Source organism: Pezoporus flaviventris, unplaced genomic scaffold (assembly GCF_033815535.1).
Source record: "Pezoporus flaviventris isolate CSIRO_AGI_PZ_B2104156 unplaced genomic scaffold, CSIRO_AGI_Pfla_v1 ptg000020l, whole genome shotgun sequence".
In the NCBI taxonomy this organism is placed as follows: Eukaryota; Metazoa; Chordata; class Aves; order Psittaciformes; family Psittacidae; genus Pezoporus; species Pezoporus flaviventris.
This window is the reverse complement of record NW_026892568.1, coordinates 5,347,740-5,364,270: the sequence shown is the minus strand read 5'-3', so window position 1 is coordinate 5,364,270 and position 16,531 is coordinate 5,347,740. Positions and strand designations below refer to the sequence as shown.

Below are 16,531 nucleotides of genomic sequence, written 5' to 3'. Positions count from 1 at the left end.
CTGATCCCAGCAGCTGCGGCATGATGCTCGTGGCCTCTCCTGCCCTTACTGCCTCTCCCCACCCTTGCAAGGCACTGGGCATCCCCCAGCAGCCCATTGTCCTTGCAGGCTCTGACGAAGAAGTGGCTTTCTTCACTTGCAGAACACATCAGATGCATGCAAGACCAGGGTCTTTCCCAAATGCTCCCCAGTAATGAGCCCCCTCTGTTGTCAAGACGGAAAATTGACTCCACGTGGTGATTGCCTTGGCCAAAGTGAGGCCTCCCCATCCTATCCCATTTCTGGAGAGGACCTGTCAAGGAGGTGGTTTCAGAAACTATAGGGATGTGCCGTGAGAACATTTACAATGCAGCATGAAAGCAAATAGATCCTGGACTTCTAACCATGTCTTCAGTGGGAGCTGAGCTCTCCAAAGCCATAGGGATGTTACCTTTGCCCCTAGGTTTTTTCCAACTTTCCTTCCCCAGCAGCATTGAGCATTCAGGTACCCCCAGTGGTTTTCTACAAGACACATCTCCTCTCCCTTTTTCCTTTCAATTCCACTGTTCCTAATTGCCTTGGCACCCAGCGCCAGGGAGGATGGAGTTAATTACACAGCAAGGACCTTTAACCAAGCTGTGGATAAGCCAGTAAGTAACTTCACATGCCTTTGCTGCTTGCTTCTGTAATGCTGGCAGGGCTGGGAAAATACTTGCAAGCCTTAAGACTTCAGCTCAGCCTGGATAGAAGAGAGGCAGCTTTAACTCCAAACCACGAGGAGCAGCTTGTCCTGACTGCACCATAGCAGGAGGTTAATCTGCAGCAGCAGCCGCCTTCTGGGTTGCCCATTTTTGCAGTGGTCTCCTCCCGAGGCAAAGCCATTGCGTGCTACAGCACAAAGACGGTGCTTTGGGCACCTGATATTTATGGGAGCTTTTTAAGCCCCATCCAAACTGGGACTGTTTGGGATCAGCCTGGGTGGGGAGAAACGCCAGCAGGGTGGCCACGCTTGGTTTGTCCTACAAGACCTGCTTGTTTGTGTCCTTTTTGACACAAAGCTGGTACTGTTGCTGGGGAAGGAGATTAAACCTCGCTGTGACATAGGCTGGACATGGTCAGGAGTTGTTTTTTGCAGTGCTAAAGTTGACTTGGAATATTCCAATACAATTTAGGATAGTGGGAGAGCTCCAAAGCAAAGGGACACACGTCCCTAAAGGACAGTGAAGTTCAGGGTGATCTTGGTAGTGAGGGAAGATGCTTGGTTGAGGATGATTTGGAGCTGGCTGTGAAGGGATAGGCTGGGTTTAACTGATGGAGGTACCCAAGATAGACAACATGCTCAGCATGGGTTTAGGGATAATGAGATCCATTGGGCATGTTACGCTGAGAGAGGTCCAAAAGGCCTCTTAGAGGTCTCTTAGCACACCTCTTGGGTTGCCAGTCTGCTTTCTGTTGCTCATTATGCCCTCTCTGAAGTCTTAAAATCCCTATTATTTCATGGTCAATTTGCTGCTTTTTTCCAAAGCCAACATTGTCTTCAGCAAAGCTCAGTTTCTGTAGGGTTTAGTTTGGTGGTTCCAGCCCTGCCATCATCCTCCAGCGTGGCATAACCAAAGGGTGGTGACAAGGGCCATGAAGAGCTTCTCTGAGCATCATTCAGGCCCGGGGCAGGGGGTTTCCTCTAAGTACCCCCTGCAGCTCTGCCCTTCTGCTCCAGTCTCACCCAGTATAACCCCACTGGTGGGACTGAAACCAGCCTTTTCATCACAGCCTCTCAGCAGCAGTTGAACACGGGTGGGTGTTTTATTGCCATTGAACACTGGGGAGAACCGAGGAGCAGAGCGCTGATGCGATGTGGTCCGAGTAATGCAATCAATAAGTGGCATGGCCGGGGAAAAGCCAGGATCCTCACAGTTCCCTCTCTCCCCACCAGCTCAATCTGCCTCCCCACTGCTTACTGAGGAGACTGGAGTCTCATTGTTTGCACTTTCTTTTGCCTTTTTAGATGCTTCCTTCTCCAGGCTGTTTTCCCTGTTCCGCAGTGGCCGGTGTTTAAACAGCGCGAGCAGGAAATGTTTGTGAAATGTGCTTTGAAAAACACACTTCTAAGATGTTCTTTTTATTCCTGGTTTAGACAGAGGCTCGGGAGGCACAAAGAGTGATTCTCCTGTCGGTAGGAGTTAGGCAGCAGTTTGTTTTGGAGCCGTTGTTGCTAAAGGCAGGATTGATCCGCGTGCTGGGCACTGAGGGTCACTTGTGGTCCTCACAATAAACTAAGCTTTACAGTCAATTATACTCTGTACTCTTGTAGCTTCTCCCAGAGCCAAGGGTCTGAGCTGGACTCTGCCTCTGCAAAGCTTTGCTTTGACACCAGATACAGCTCCAGTGGAAATTATGGAGCCGATGCAGAAATGATTGGGTGAGGTTTTCTGGACTAAATTATACCAGATGACAAGGCTAGAGGATGCTAAGTGTCCCTTTGGGTCTTGAAAGCTATGAATCTGCGTGGATAGAGGATGCTAAATGTCCCTTTGGGTCTTGGAAGCTATGAATCTGCGTGGATAGATAATGCTAAGTATCCCTTTGGGCCTTGAGAGATAGGAATCTTTGTGGATATCTCCAAGCTTAAATTGCTAGATGGGGTTTTGTGGAAGCATTGTTTCATCTCCTGCTGACGATGGAGCTGTTGGAGGATGCTCCACGTGTCAAATGAGGATAGAGAAGGACACGGCATTCATGCGAGGGCTTGCTGCAGCCCCTGGCTTGATCTTAGGAATGCAGCTGGGGAAAACACTATCCCAAGGGAGAAATACTGAGAAATTCAGGAGCAACATCCTGGTGTTTGGCTGCAGAGAGCAATGCTGGTGCAGGCGGGCAGGGGAAGGCAGCGATCGGGCATCAGGCTGGAGGTTCAGACCCACGTTGCTGTCTGGGAAGCCCATTGCTGATGGTGTGAGGGTGTTTATGGGGACAAGCCACAGGCCAAGGCACGGACAGGCAGTGCTTGGGGTACCCGGAGCGGTGCCAGGCATCTGGAGGAGCCTGGTGAACCACAGCATCACCCTGCCAGGGAGCTGCCTGCTCCTGCATCCAATTAAAGTGCTGGAGCGACGCGGGGAGGCAGAAGGGGTTGAGTCAGGGCTTGGCTGGGATCCTGGGCGCTGCGATTCATCCAGCAGAGTGAAACAGAACAACAAAGGCGCTGGGATTCTTAATGAGTGTTTAGGATCTTGGATCCGTGTCTCGTCAGTCATTTGATCCAGCCACAGGACTCGTATTAGTGGGTGGGAGAGAAATCCTGTCTGAGCATTAGGCGCTGTAGGTTTCCACCCCGGCTGGGAAGCTATCATTGCATCTGGTAGGAGAAGCCTATTTACAGTCGCTCCCGGTGGGTTGCCAGGCTCCTAGCAGAGCAGTTTGCACCAGATGGTCCCTGCAGCATCCTGGAGATGATCTCCTCCAGATTCCTAAGAGCAGGCTCCTGCGGATCTCCAGCTTGGATTCACGCTGACCCTGGTGCGGTCGAGCCAAGAGCATCAGCCCTTAGGCTGTGTCCCAGGTGAGATCCTTCAGCAGCCCCAAGCGGCAGGAAGCACCACGTGCTATAGGTGTGCTTGTCCAGGAGGCCTCATCACAGTCCTTTGCAAAGCCCCTTGTTAACTTTTGGGCTCAATGGCTGGAGTTTGGTGATCACCGTCCAGTGGTGGAGCTGGGCACTGGCTCTAAAGGCAGGACCCAGCTCTGGGTGCCAAAGCTGTAGGAAGATGTTTGCAATGCAGTGGGTCAGAGCTGCTCGTGTGTCAGCCTGAAGATGAGGAGGAGAAAGGAGCAAACGCTTCCCATGTCCCAGCCATTCTCCTGCAGCAAAGATCCACTGCAGGTACAGGTCAGAGCTGTCCAGAGCTCCTCCTGCCCGGCTCCTGCTGCCATAAAGAGCTGGAATTTTCCTCCAAGGAGCAGTGACCTCGAGCTGAGGTGACTGGGAGCCTGCTGCTGGGATTAGCACTGAGGGAGGGTTAGCAGCAAGCAGCTTTTGTCCCGCTGTGAGGCTTTTGGTCTGTAAATGCAGCTGCGCCGAGCGTTGTGCAGCCTCGTGATGCCTTTGTGAGGGTTACAGGAGCTGAGGTCTGTGCTGAAGCATCTGGAGCCAGCAGCCGTGCTGTGGGACATGCCGTGTCCAACAGGGGCCCACTGCTGATCCAAAGCTGATCAAAAGCAATGTCTGATGTGCCTGGAGCTGTAGAAGATGCGAGGTGAACTCAGCACCCTGAGTAGATGGCTGCAAGGGCACCAAGGCCAAATCAGCGTCTGGTAGGGAGTCAGTGGGGCAGAGCTTGGAGAGACATAGATTAAAAGGAGGATGGTGAACCCTGGGATCCTCCAGGAAAAGTAACTGGGGTGTCAAAAGTACCTGATAGCCAAAGTGTCCATCCATGGGCCAGGAGAGCCGTGCTTGCTTGTGACCTGAGTGACTGTGAGAACAACCCCTTCCCACCCCGCTCTCCCATGTGGTCATTGCTAGTTTTGTCTCCCCCGTGCCTGGATGTGTGGTCCCCTTTGGCATGTTTCTCCTCTTGTGTTTGCAGGTTGCCTATGGGACCACGGAAAACAGCCCCGTCACCTTCATGGGATTCCCCAATGACAGCATCACCAGGAAAACCGAGACGGTGGGATGCATCTTACCCCACACAGAGGTGATAGTGACCCTCCCTGCCTGCTACAGGTCCTCTGCCTGCAGCAGACCTCAGTGTCCTCCCTTGTCTGGTGCTGGGGCACACCATCACAATCGGCTTGGAGATCTACTGAGCCCTTCTCTTCCATTGCAGGCAAAAATTGAGGATCCCGAAACAGGCCAGTTCATGCCTCTGAACACTCCTGGGGAGCTTCAGATCCGTGGCTACTGCGTGATGCTGGGCTACTGGGGTGACCCTGCCAAGACAAGTGAAGTGGTCACTGATGAGAAGTGGTACAAGACAGGGTGAGTCTGGAAACAGCCCCGCTCCTGCTGGTCTGTACTGCAGAGTGATGCTGGATGGGGATGGATGTGAACAGAAGTGCCTTGGCTGTGATTTCGGTGCCCCTGAAACTTCAGAGCAGCTCTTAGCACAGAGCCCCCTGTGTCAAGTGCACCTGGAGAAGGGAATCATCACTTGGCTACTGGAAGGATGGAGGGGCTGTGGGGTACACAGCAGGGACAGCAACTGCCTTCCCCCAAGCCCTGCTATCTGTGTGGACAGTGCTGATGGCAATAGCAGGAGCTCTTTGATCCCTTCCATGTATTCAGGGGGCATCTCAGCCTCCAGATGAGGCTGGATGGGAGCATCAGCCATTCCTCCCCTTAGTTAGGCCAGGACTAGGTGTGGTGTTGTTACAGGGACCTTGCGAGCCTGGATGAGCACGGCTACTGCAGGATCATAGGCCGATGCAAGGACATGATTATTCGTGGAGGAGAGAACATCTACCCAGCAGAGCTTGAGCAGTTTCTGCACACCCATCCCAAGGTTGACGAGGCCCAGGTGAGTGGGAGGGAGATGGTTCCTGTGGTGGGCAACCTGTATACAAAGCTGCTGGGACTGCTGCTTGGGGTTGTCTTCCCCTGTTTTCAGCATCAATTTGTGTGTAATGTTGGTTGGCAAGCAGGAGGCAGAGGCTCATGGCATGGGGGGGGTGTTGTGGTTTAGTCCCAGATGGCACCGCTTGCTCGCTGCCCCAGCACCACTGATGGGATGGGAAGAGAATCAGGAAAAGGTAAAACCCATCAGTTAAGAACAGTTTAATTACTGAAATAAAGTAAAATACAATCATTGTAATGGAAAGGGGAGAGAGAGGGGAACAAACCTCAACAAACACAAGTGATGCACAACACAACTGCTCACCACCCCATGACTGATGCCCAGCCCATGCCAAGCAGTGATCAGTGGCTCCCAGTCAACTCCCCCCAGTTTCTATACTGAGCAGGATGTGCTGTGGTATGGAATATCCCTTTGGCTAGTTTGGCTCTGCTCCCTCCTGGCTTCTTGTGCCCCTCCTCGCTGACACAGCATGAAAAACTGAGAAGGCCTTAACTTAGGGTCAGTGCTACTGAGCACCAACTAAACCACCAGTGTGTTATCAACATTATCCTATCAGTACATCCAAAATCACAGCACTGCACCAGCTACTAGGAAGAAAATTAACTCCATCCCAGCAGGAACTGGGACAACGAGGCAGGCAGAGCTCCTGGCATAGAATCCATAGAATGGAAAGGACCTTAAGATCATCCAGTTCCAACCCCCCTGCCATGGGCAGGGACACCCAAGGCTCTGTCCAGCCTGGCCTTGAACTCCGCCAGGGATGGAGCATTCACAGCCTCCCTGGGCAACCCATTCCAGCGCCTCACCACCCTAACAGTAAAGAATTTCCTCCTTATATCCAATCTAAACTTCCCCTGTTTAAGTTTAAGCCCATTCCTCCTTGTCCTATCACTACAGTCCCTAATGAAGAGTCCCTCCCCAGCATCCCTATAGCCCCCCTTCAGACACTGGAAGGCTGCTCTGAGGTCTCCACACAGCCTTCTCTTCTCCAGGCTGAACAGCCCCAGCTTTCTCAGCCTGTCTCCATACAGGAGGTGCTCCAGACACTGATCATCCTTGTGGCCTCCTCTGGACTTGTTCCAACAGTTCCATGTCCTTTTTATGTTGACATGCATAGGGCATGTCAGTTCCTCTTGTGCACCAGCTTCACATCTGCACAGCAGTGACTGTCATCCTTCTTCAGGTTTTAAACTGCCTGTCCACTTCCAGAGCTCCCTCTGACATTCCTGCTTGGAAAGCTTTCACTGATTTACGGATCTTCACTAAACTCCTAAACCCAAGAAGCCGCCTCCAACAAGTCCCTGGCGATGAGGAGCGAGAGCCGGTTTCAGCCCTTCACAAGGCAGCGCTGATTCGCAGCACGGAGCAGCTGCTCCCAGTCTGCTGGGATTGTTCTGCTCCAGGTTTTGTGCCAGACAAGTTTCCTTCCCCATAAATAAACCAGCTATTTAGTCAGCGTTGCGCCTGTGCCAGGCTAGCATCTCTCCCTGGAACAGGCCCAGTGCAGATGGGTTGCAAACCAGCCCTGTTTATGTAGTTTCTAGGGCTTTATGTCACTGCTCTGGACTCAAAAGGATCGACGTGTCTCTAGGATTTGGAGACGCTGGTTCAAGGCGGGGAATGATGGCAGGAATCTCGTGGAATAGCATGAGCAAGCTTTGGAGAGAGATCAGGCGTGGGAAGTCCATCTCCTGCTATCACAGGCCATTAATCCTTTCATTTCACTCCATCCCTCTCCTGCTGTTCCATCTGGAGATTCCCATCTCCCTATTGGTTGTGAAACCTCTTGCCCCCTTTTCCAGGGAAGCAGAGGCACACAGAGGGAGGACAGGTCCCTGTTGCACTCACAATGACCTGCTGCCTGCCTGATCTGACTCATTACCTCGCTCCAGTGGCTTTGCAAAGCCAAAGGAAGGTGTTGGTGTCCTGGCACCCAGCCTGCTCTGCCAGCTTTCCTCTGGCAAATGGTTGGGAAGTGTTTCCAGGGAGGCTCGATGTCACGTAGAAAACACTGGTGGGGTGGTCAGGCAGTTCAAACCGCCCTTACAGACCCCATGCCGTGGTTCCAGCATCCCTCATCCCTTTATACAGGTCAGGGCTTGCGCCATGGCCAGCACACATACCCTGTGGGAGGAAAGGGATGTCCCCATGGGTCACACTGATGATCATCTGTCCCAACCAGGTGGTTGGTGTGAAGGATTCACGGATGGGAGAAGAGATCTGCGCCTGCATCCGACTGAAGACTGGGCAGGAATGCACCGAGGAAGAGATTAAAGCCTTCTGCAAAGGGAAGGTGGGTCTCGCAATCTTTAGTTCCCCACCAGACCAGTACATCCCACTGGGCACAGCCATGGATTTGGAGGAACTGGGGATGCAGCCCTGGCATTCCCAGCTTGGGCAGTCCCAGCAGGTTCCTTCGGAGCTGTTTTCTCTTCCCAGATCTCCCATTTCAAGATCCCGCGGTACATCGTGTTTGTGGATCAGTACCCGCTCACCGTCTCGGGCAAGGTAAGGGATGGGCTGGGGCAGGGTGGGTACCCTGGCCTCCTCTTCCATCTCCTGAGCCTCTCTTCCTCCTCCTCTCCGCACTTCATTCCAGATTCAGAAGTACAAGCTGAGGGAGCAGATGGAGAAGCACCTTCAGCTCTGAGCTGCGGAAGGCAGAGCAAAGCACGGCACAAATCAGCCCCACTTCAACCAGCTCTGGGTCTCTTTCCCCTGTGCCTTGTGCTGTGTGGTGGAGACCTTCTCTGCTGCCATCAGGCCGGTGGCAGGGTTAGTTAATAAAACAGAGTGCCTTTGTCCCCACTTGGGTTTGTTTCTCTGCCGTCAGACACTGTGGTGTGAGGAGGGATGCTTATTTCTGGGGTTACTGAAAGACCTTATGAGGGTTTTGAAGCTTTGTGTCTCTCTGAGACATTTGCCTGCAGCCATTGCAGAGGACTTGGATGGATGCTGGGAGGTATTTGACTGGTGTTTAAAGCCTGGCTTCCCAAGGGAGGGGGGTGCCCTCTCTGCTGAGTCTCTGGGTCATGTAACACAGCGGATGAGCTTGAAATGAGGGACAGGGGCTTTAGAAGTGAGACTTTGGATGGGAAGGGGCTCCCTAAAGCTGCCTGGAGATGCTCAGCCTGTCCACTTGGCATGGTTTATGTGGTGTTTTGGGCAAGGCAGGCAGTGAGGAGGTTACAGGAATACCAAAGCTCCTGTCCCAGCGTCACTGTGAAGCAGAGCACGCCCAGGACAGCATTTTATGGTAGTTATTTGGTACCTCCCAGCCACGAAACACTACTGGAGAAGGGGAAGAGCAGAGCTCCTCCTCCTTGCCCGCAGCAGTGTCCCACCCCAGCTGGGAACTGGATAACATTGGTACCAACATCCATGCCATCTCCCTCCTGCTTCCTGCCCGAGCAGGGCTGGCGGCTGGGCCTCCACTTCCATGCTGGAATTTCCTCCAGGGGAAACGATGCTACAGGGAGAGTCAGCAAGGGCTCAAATCCAGCTGGACTGGGGGCTGTACCCATGGAAGCAGACCCAGTGGCACACAGGCACGCTGTTCCTATCTGCTTTCTGAAAGAGGAAACAAACAGGGGATGCGGTGCTTTGCGTTCCATCCTTCCTGTATGCTGTCTCTCTGCAGCAAGCTCTTCCACCATTCCCAAACTGCTTGTGGAGCTGGAGTCGGTGTTTCCTCATTTCACCTCTGCCCACCCTGGAGTAAATGGGCTGTGCACAAGCAAAACCCAGGCCTCCTCCCTGCTCTGGTTTTCAGACCCTTGTAAACCATCCTTCCCCAAAGAGGAGCTGTTACTGCAGCCAGGGACCTTGGGGATGCAGTGGACCTCTAGGTCTGGTGTCTAGGGAAGGAATTTTTACCTTCCTTTGCTTTCCCCCTGCCAGGCCTGCAGTGAGAGGAGCTTCTCCTCTGGTTCCTGTCTGATAACACCACCCCTTACCCAACCCCAGTGCTGCCCAGAAACACCCCATGTACTCACCATAGCTGGGGAGTTACTGGCAAGAAGTGAAGTCGGCTCTGGCATGCAGGGGCAGACACACTGCTGAGAAACACAGCAAGCACTGGGCACAGCCAGCACATGGGTACAGACCCCTGTCACCCCATCCCTGCTTCCCTGAGCCTTACTTGCATCATAGGTTCATGGGCCTAAGTCTCAGCAGAGGTTGGGAAGCTTCCCCTTCCCCTTTCATCCCCTCTCCCGAGTGAAAGCAGTGGCTCAGCGTGGCCTGGAGAGTGATGAAGGAGCTGTTGACTCATGCCCGAGTGTGAGCCATCACCAAGTGGACCTGTTGGCTTTGGCAGCATCGTTCCTCTTTGCATCACTGGAGGGTGGCTTGTTCGGGTCACTTGACCCAGAGGGTCCAGCTTGTTCTGCCCAGCTCAGGGATAGATGGGCACCTTCAGGGCCCTTTAATTGCAAGGGGGCAGCATCAGCCACCAGAAAGTGCTGAGCCACTATGAGAGACCTCAGCTCCACTTCGGGGTGAATCACCCGTGCCCTGGCACCAGGGCCTCTGGGGGAAGTGGCTTCAGATGTGCAGAGGTGCAGCTTCACATCCGTGTTCATTCCTGCAGACATGCAGCTTTTTGTACAGTGTGCCAGTATCTGAAGGGGGCCTATAGGGATGCTGGGGAGGGACTCTTCATTAGGGACTGTAGTGATAGGACAAGGGCTAACAGGTTCAAACTTAAACAGGGGAAGTTTAGATTGGATATAAGGAAGGAGTTCTTTACTGTGAGGGTGCTGAGGTACTGGAATGGGTTGCCCAGGGAGGTTGTGACTGCTCCATCCCTGGCAGTGTTCAAGACCAGGTTGGACAGAGCCTTGGGTGCCCTGGTTTAGTGTGAGGTGTCCCTGCCCATGGCAGGGGGTTGGAACTGGATGATCTTAAGGTCCTTTCCAACCCAAACCATTCTATGATGCTATAACTGTCAGCATCTTGCCCAAACACTTGGGGACTCCTTGCAACCCTGTCGTGCTCCTGGGTGAAACAGCAGCCAAAGGAGGACAGCACAGATGCGCCCTGATGCTCCTGCTCAGAGACGTTTCCAGAGCACTCGCATCCACCTGCCTCAGCATCCACATGGGAACACCCGAGGGCAGGAAGCGGACACCACAGTCCCGCACTTGCTCCCTGGGAAGCCTTCTGCTTTGAACTGCAGGCACCAGAGGACACATCCTTCCCAGCCTGGGCAAGGACACCCAAAGTGGAAAGCACCCTCAGCCAAATGCCCATGGGTTTGCTCCTCTGCCCCTTTGAGCTGGCACCCTTGGGGCTGATGACTCACTTTGGGAATGAGACTTTTGTGATTGAGAAATGACACATTGCCCTGCAGCAAGACCTTTCCCCCTTCAGCCTTCTTATCCTGGTATTGAGGCCACCTCTAGGAATGCTCCCAGTGTCCCCCTCATTCACACAATGGTGCTTCTCTCCATCCCACAAAGGGTCCTTCTTTGGCCTTCAACTTCCGACCACCTCTGGGGATCTGAGTTCCCTTCTTTCTGTGTCCCTCGGCCAGAAAGGCATCCAGCCAGGGCCTGGCTGGTTACTGAGCCCTTCGTGGCCCTGCGGGACCTGTGTTTCTCAGCCTCAGCTCTTCCACAGATGACCCAGGCGAGTGGCAATAGTGATGGCAATGATAATTAATAATAATAATAATAATAATAATAATGGATATAACAAGGGGAGACAATCTGAAACTAAAAAGGGAACAGACAAAACCCAACACTGCTGCACAACACAATTGCTCAGGACCCACCAACTGATACCCAGCTTGAACCGAGCACTGATTGGTCCCTTCTGGGTGACTCCCCCCAGTTTCTATACTGGGCATGACGTGCTGTGGTTTGGAACAGCCCTTTGGCTAGTTGGGGTCAGGTGTCCTGTCTCTGCTTCCTCTCAGCTCTTAGGGAGCTCAAGAACTCTATCCCAGCTGAAACCAGGACACTTTAGTATTGGGCAGCTTATTCTCCAAAGGGGACGGTGATTTAAACTTTGTTTCTGACTGGCCAAGCTCTTCCTTCTGTTTTTCCACTTGCTTCCAATTGCTCTTGCTTTGTTGAGTTTTGTTTCTCAGCCTGTGTTGGTTTCTTTGCCTTGATATCAGGCTGATTGGTCATATTCAGTGGAAACTCCCTCCTGTGAGCTTATCCTCAGCATGAGAAGAATGCTGAGCCAGCCTAGGATGGCCTGCCAGAGGCTGCAGCTGTAGTTGAATCCCAGCAGAACTCACTCCCTTTAATTGAGTTCCTGAAGCCAGTGGGGCTTAAGAGCTTCATTTGTCCCCCTAGGAGACCTCACCTATTTTGGGTATCGCCTGCTGAGCTTTTCTGAAGGCAAGGTGAACAACATCCACTGCTCTTGCCTTCTCCATCGGGTTAGTCACTTCCCTATAGAAGGCTACCAGCTTGGTAAGGAAGACTTCTCTCCTTCATAAATCCATGCCTCCAACTCCCAAGCACCTTCCTGTGCTACCTGTTCTTGTAAAACACTTCCAGGTGTTTTGCTCTCTCATCATTGCAGGGATCAAGGAAACAGGGATCTGTGAGTTTATGGATCTCCCTTGTTTCCCTTCTTGTTCCTCTTGCCTAGGTGCAGACAGAAGAGGTTGAGGTATGTGCTGAGCCACGTGAAAACCTTGCATGGTCTCTTCAGGCCATTGTCATCTCAAAACAAAGTCTTATCTGGGGCACACACTGAGCTCATCGACGAGGATGGGATTCGAACCCACGCGTGCAGAGCACAATGGATTAGCAGTCCATCGCCTTCACCACTCGGCCACCTCGTCCGTGTCAGTCCTCCTGCTGCTGCCACTGCCACTGCTGCCACTGCTGCCACTGCTGCTGCTGCTGCTCCTTATCCTAATGCTGCTGCTACTGATGATGCCAATGATGCTTCAAAAAATGACCATCAGAGGTACTAGCAAGAGCAGTTTATAAATAAGGCATGATTGAACAGAATTTGATGGCAAGGCTCACTCTACTACTTATTACATAGATGTAGAGAGGAAAATTGAGGTGAAACCGAGCTAAAGGGGATTGATATAGGGCCTGAAGACACAAAGATGTAAGGGAGATGCTGCTGCTGAGTCGTGAGGCTCAGAACGGATGCCCCCTGCTTTCTAAACTCCTGACAGAGCCTGGATGCAGCTGGATCTTGTCTTAGTCTCAGACTTGGTCAACAATTTGTGTCTAATGGAATGCATAAGGGAAAATCAAGGTAGAACCAAGCTAAAATGATTTGTATTGAGACTGAAGGTGACAAGGATAAGGGGGACCCTCCCCTTAAGTGACAACATTCAGAACAGACCCCTATTGCTTTCTAAACTCCTGATGGAGCCTGGTTGTGCCTGGCTCCTATCCTGGTCTCAGACTTGGCCAATGGTGCGTGCAGTGGAACATAACCTTGAGAGTTTATGAACTCTGAGGGGTGCCCCACTCAGAGGGAGAGACCTGGTTGCAGCTCAGTGCAGTCCAGGAGAGCCCAAAGTGTCTTTCTCCTGGGGCAATTACTTACAGGCTCATAAGATGATTGGCTTCAGCCATCAGTTCCATCCTGACCTCAGTGGTGTGTGTGTTCCACAACAGTTCTATTCCAGGTTGTCAGGAAATGCCTGCTCAGCCCAGAAGTTCTCTGGGTACAGCCAGGGAGACCACAACCATCCAGATCTCTGAGTGCTGCACTCTACCTTTGCCAGGCAACCACAGTTCTTGCTACAGCCATGGAGGGCCCAGCTGTCCAGCTCGTTGCACTTGTGGAAAGGCAATCTCCATTGCCATGGGATGTCAAGGGCAAAAGAGGAGGCTCTGTCAAGCCCAGAAACTATGGAGAAAGCCATAGTTTTACCAAGGGAAGAACGCTTCTGGATACTCTGCTGGCTGGGATTGGAGAAGAGGGAGGAAAGAAAGATGTCTCCCAGAGCTGATGCCTGATGTCTTTATTGAGATAATCAAGGGAAAATGGAACAGACGAGAACTTAAGCAATGCATTTTGGAGGCCAAGTAAAGCCCAGATAAGACGTGGGAACTGAGGGGAAAGCAGAGAAAGAAAAGGAAAGACAGAGGTTTCCTGGGGAGAGAGAGAAGGGCAGCGCAGGCCCCTTCCTGCAGGCAGAGCGGCAGGAGCTCGGCTCCCACCAGCCAGGCCACCCCTTGAGAAGTCCCACATCCACCCCAGCCCACCAGGACAAAGCAACCCCGGTTGTAAACACGCACAGGAGGGGAAGGGATGATCGCCGTGGCTGGCAGCAGGCTCCATGGCTCCTGCCCTTCCCTGTACCTGCTCCTGCTCCTATAACGCTCGGAAACTGCCGGAGCCGGGGGCTCTTGCGGGCAGAGAGGGTTACATCAAGCGTGAGATACCCCAAACTCGTGGCCTGTTAACAGGAACTGGTGCCGTGACTCGTGCCGCAGGCAGCTCTCGCTCCCCCGTGGCTATTAACAGAGCAAGTAACGTCTGGAACCTCAGTGCCGCGTTTGCGGAGGCACAGAAAAGCGGAACCTCCTCCGCTAGCGCCGGACGGGGGCAGCTCCCGGGGTACCAAAGCCTCCCCGGGGCCCTGCGTGCGGCGCTCGGAGCGCCACCGGCCCCGGCTCTGCCCCGTTCCCTTCCCGTCCCCCCCGAGGGGCGGGCGAGCGCGGTGCCCGCCCCGGGGCGGGGTTGCGGTGCCCATGGCGGCGCGGGGCTGGCGGCGGGCGGCGGCGATCGCTGCGGTGCGGCCCGGCCCGGGACGGGCCCCGGGAGCCGGTCCTGCCTCGGAACCGGTCCCGGAAGCGGCTGCCCCCGCCGCAGCCTCGGTCTACGTGCATGTGAGCGGGGAACCCGGGGTTGCACACGGGGGTGGTGGTGGGGGGAAGGACCCCGGGGTTTGCACACGTGGGTTGGTGCATGTGGGACCCAGGAGCTTGCACATGTAGGGGTACACATGGGACTCTGATGCTTGCGCATGTTCGGGGGGTGAAAGTGGGACCTTGGGGGTTATATATATGTGGGTGCACACATGCGAGGGCACCCTGTCCTTGTAGGTGTCATGGTGCACACATGAGGCTCCCTTGCCTTGGAGTGGTGGGGATGCTATGTGGGTCCCTGAGCTGTGCATGTGGAGGGTGGCCCCCGTGGGTTATGTGCTCAAAGCGGGGTGTCCTGGGGTGAGTGTGCTGCCATTCCCCATGGCACCCATGCCCGCAGTGGCCCTACTGCCGCAAGCGCTGCTCCTACTGCAACTTCAACACGTACGTGGTGCCGGCGGTGGACGAGGCGGCCGTGCGCGCCTGCCTGGTGCAGGAGGCACGCACCCTGCTCCAGCTCAGCCAGGTGAAGAGGTGGGTGCATGGGGACAATGGGGGAGCACAGAGCCCTTCAGTGCTCCCCCCACAGCTCCCCCCCACTCCATTATCTGCCCTACAGCATCACCTCTGTGTTCTTCGGTGGTGGCACCCCCAGCCTGGCCAGCCCTGGCACCATCGCAGCGGTGCTGGAGGCTCTGGCAGGGGCTGCCCACCTCCCTGCTGGTGCCGAGGTCACGCTGGAAGCCAACCCCAGCTCCACCACCACACAGCGCCTCGCTGGCTTCAAGGCAGCCGGCGTCAACCGCCTCTCCATCGGCGTACAGGTGAGAGCTGCTCTCCCCATCTCATCCCCTGCAGCCCCCCTGTGCTCCCCACTGCCACTGTGCTCTCTCTGCAGTCACTGGACGATGCTGAGCTGCGGCTGCTGGGCCGGGAGCACACGGCAGTGGAGGCACAGGCGGCTGTGGAAGCAGCACGAGGCCTCTTCCCTGGCCGGACCTCCATCGACCTGATCTTTGGGCTGCCGCGGCAGAGCCTGGATGCTTGGACCAAGAGGCTGGAGGCAGCGCTGGGGCTCTGCGATGACCACATCTCCCTGTACCAGCTGACGCTGGAGCGGGGCACAGCGCTGGCAGCACAGGTGTGGGGGGGAGCCCTGCCTGCACCCCCCCAGGACCTCCTGGCTGACATGTACCAGGCAGCACGCACCACGCTGGTGGCTGCTGGCTTCCGGCACTACGAAGTCTCCAACTTTGCAAGGAAGGTGGGGTGCCCTCCGTGCTGCCCCCCCATGCGCTGTGCCACCCCTGCAGTAGGGTCAGCCCCATCACCCCATACAACGCTCTCCCATAGGGCGCCCTCAGCACCCACAACCTCTCCTACTGGCGGGCTGAGCAGTACATCGGTGTGGGGCCTGGTAAGCAGGGGTGACTGGGGCTGTACATGGCTGTGTGTGCCTCCCCAAGCTCCACTGCCCCCTCTCTGCCGCTGCAGGGGCACACGGGCGGTTTGTACCGCAGGGCGAGGGTGGCTGCAGCCGGGAGGCCCGTGTCCAGGTGCTGGAACCCATCGCCTGGATGCAGGCAGTGCAGAGCCGGGGGCACGGCACCGGGAAGCGGGTGATGCTGAGCCCGTTGGAGCAGTGAGTACAGGACCATGGTCCCCCACCTTTCCATACTCCCCTCATGCTGCACTCTCTGCATCTCCCCATGTGCCCGCAGGCTGGAGGAGGTGCTCGCCCTGGGGCTGCGGACGGACGAGGGCATCCCCCCCGAGGTGAGTGAGGAGCCGGCCGGGCCGGGGCTCCCCGCAGCGCTAACACCGGTGCTAACGCCTGCTCCCGGTCGTGCAGCGCTGGGGCCGCTTCTCCCCCCACCTCAGCCTGGAGGCCGTGTTCGGAGCGCCGGGGCAGGCGCTGCAGCAGCAGGGATGGATGGTGCTGGACGGCGGGTGAGCACCGGAGGCGGGGGGTACCGGGACGGAGGGAGGAGTTCCGGTACCGGGGCTCAACCAACGCTTCCCCGCAGCGGCTTGCGGTGCACGGCGCTGGGCCTGGCGGTGCTGAACTCGCTGCTGCCCGACCTGCTCTGCCAGCTGCAGCGGGCCTGGGGCCCGGCCGCACCGGGACCCACCTCGGGCGGAAGGATCCCGGTGCTGGAACCGGCGGTCGCTGCC

The 16,531-nt window shown here is 55.2% G+C and overlaps 2 protein-coding genes and 1 non-coding gene across 3 annotated transcripts in view; 2 read left to right on the top strand and 1 right to left on the bottom strand.

Moving 5' to 3' along the window:
* The window catches only part of ACSF2 (acyl-CoA synthetase family member 2), a 35,162-nt gene extending 26,809 nt beyond the window's left edge, over positions 1 to 8,353 (top strand). Inside the window, exons 11-16 of the mRNA XM_061455478.1 lie at positions 4,566 to 4,673; positions 4,806 to 4,957; positions 5,354 to 5,495; positions 7,735 to 7,845; positions 7,992 to 8,060; positions 8,152 to 8,353. Coding sequence (XP_061311462.1) covers positions 4,566 to 4,673; positions 4,806 to 4,957; positions 5,354 to 5,495; positions 7,735 to 7,845; positions 7,992 to 8,060; positions 8,152 to 8,202 — 633 coding nt within the window. The 3' untranslated portion in view covers positions 8,203 to 8,353. The remainder of the gene's footprint in view (positions 1 to 4,565; positions 4,674 to 4,805; positions 4,958 to 5,353; positions 5,496 to 7,734; positions 7,846 to 7,991; positions 8,061 to 8,151) is intronic.
* A 3,922-nt stretch (positions 8,354 to 12,275) lies between these two features.
* Positions 12,276 to 12,357, bottom strand: TRNAS-GCU (transfer RNA serine (anticodon GCU)). Its single transcript has one exon. It is a non-coding gene; the product is annotated as a tRNA-Ser (tRNA).
* A 1,872-nt stretch (positions 12,358 to 14,229) lies between these two features.
* On the top strand, positions 14,230 to 16,531 carry RSAD1 (radical S-adenosyl methionine domain containing 1; the record flags this gene model as incomplete). The annotated part of the gene is made up of 9 exons (XM_061455206.1): positions 14,230 to 14,377; positions 14,757 to 14,890; positions 14,976 to 15,180; positions 15,255 to 15,620; positions 15,710 to 15,773; positions 15,851 to 15,998; positions 16,078 to 16,132; positions 16,209 to 16,306; positions 16,384 to 16,531. Coding segments are annotated over exons 1-9 (1,356 nt in total), but the record flags the coding sequence as incomplete, so codon positions are not given.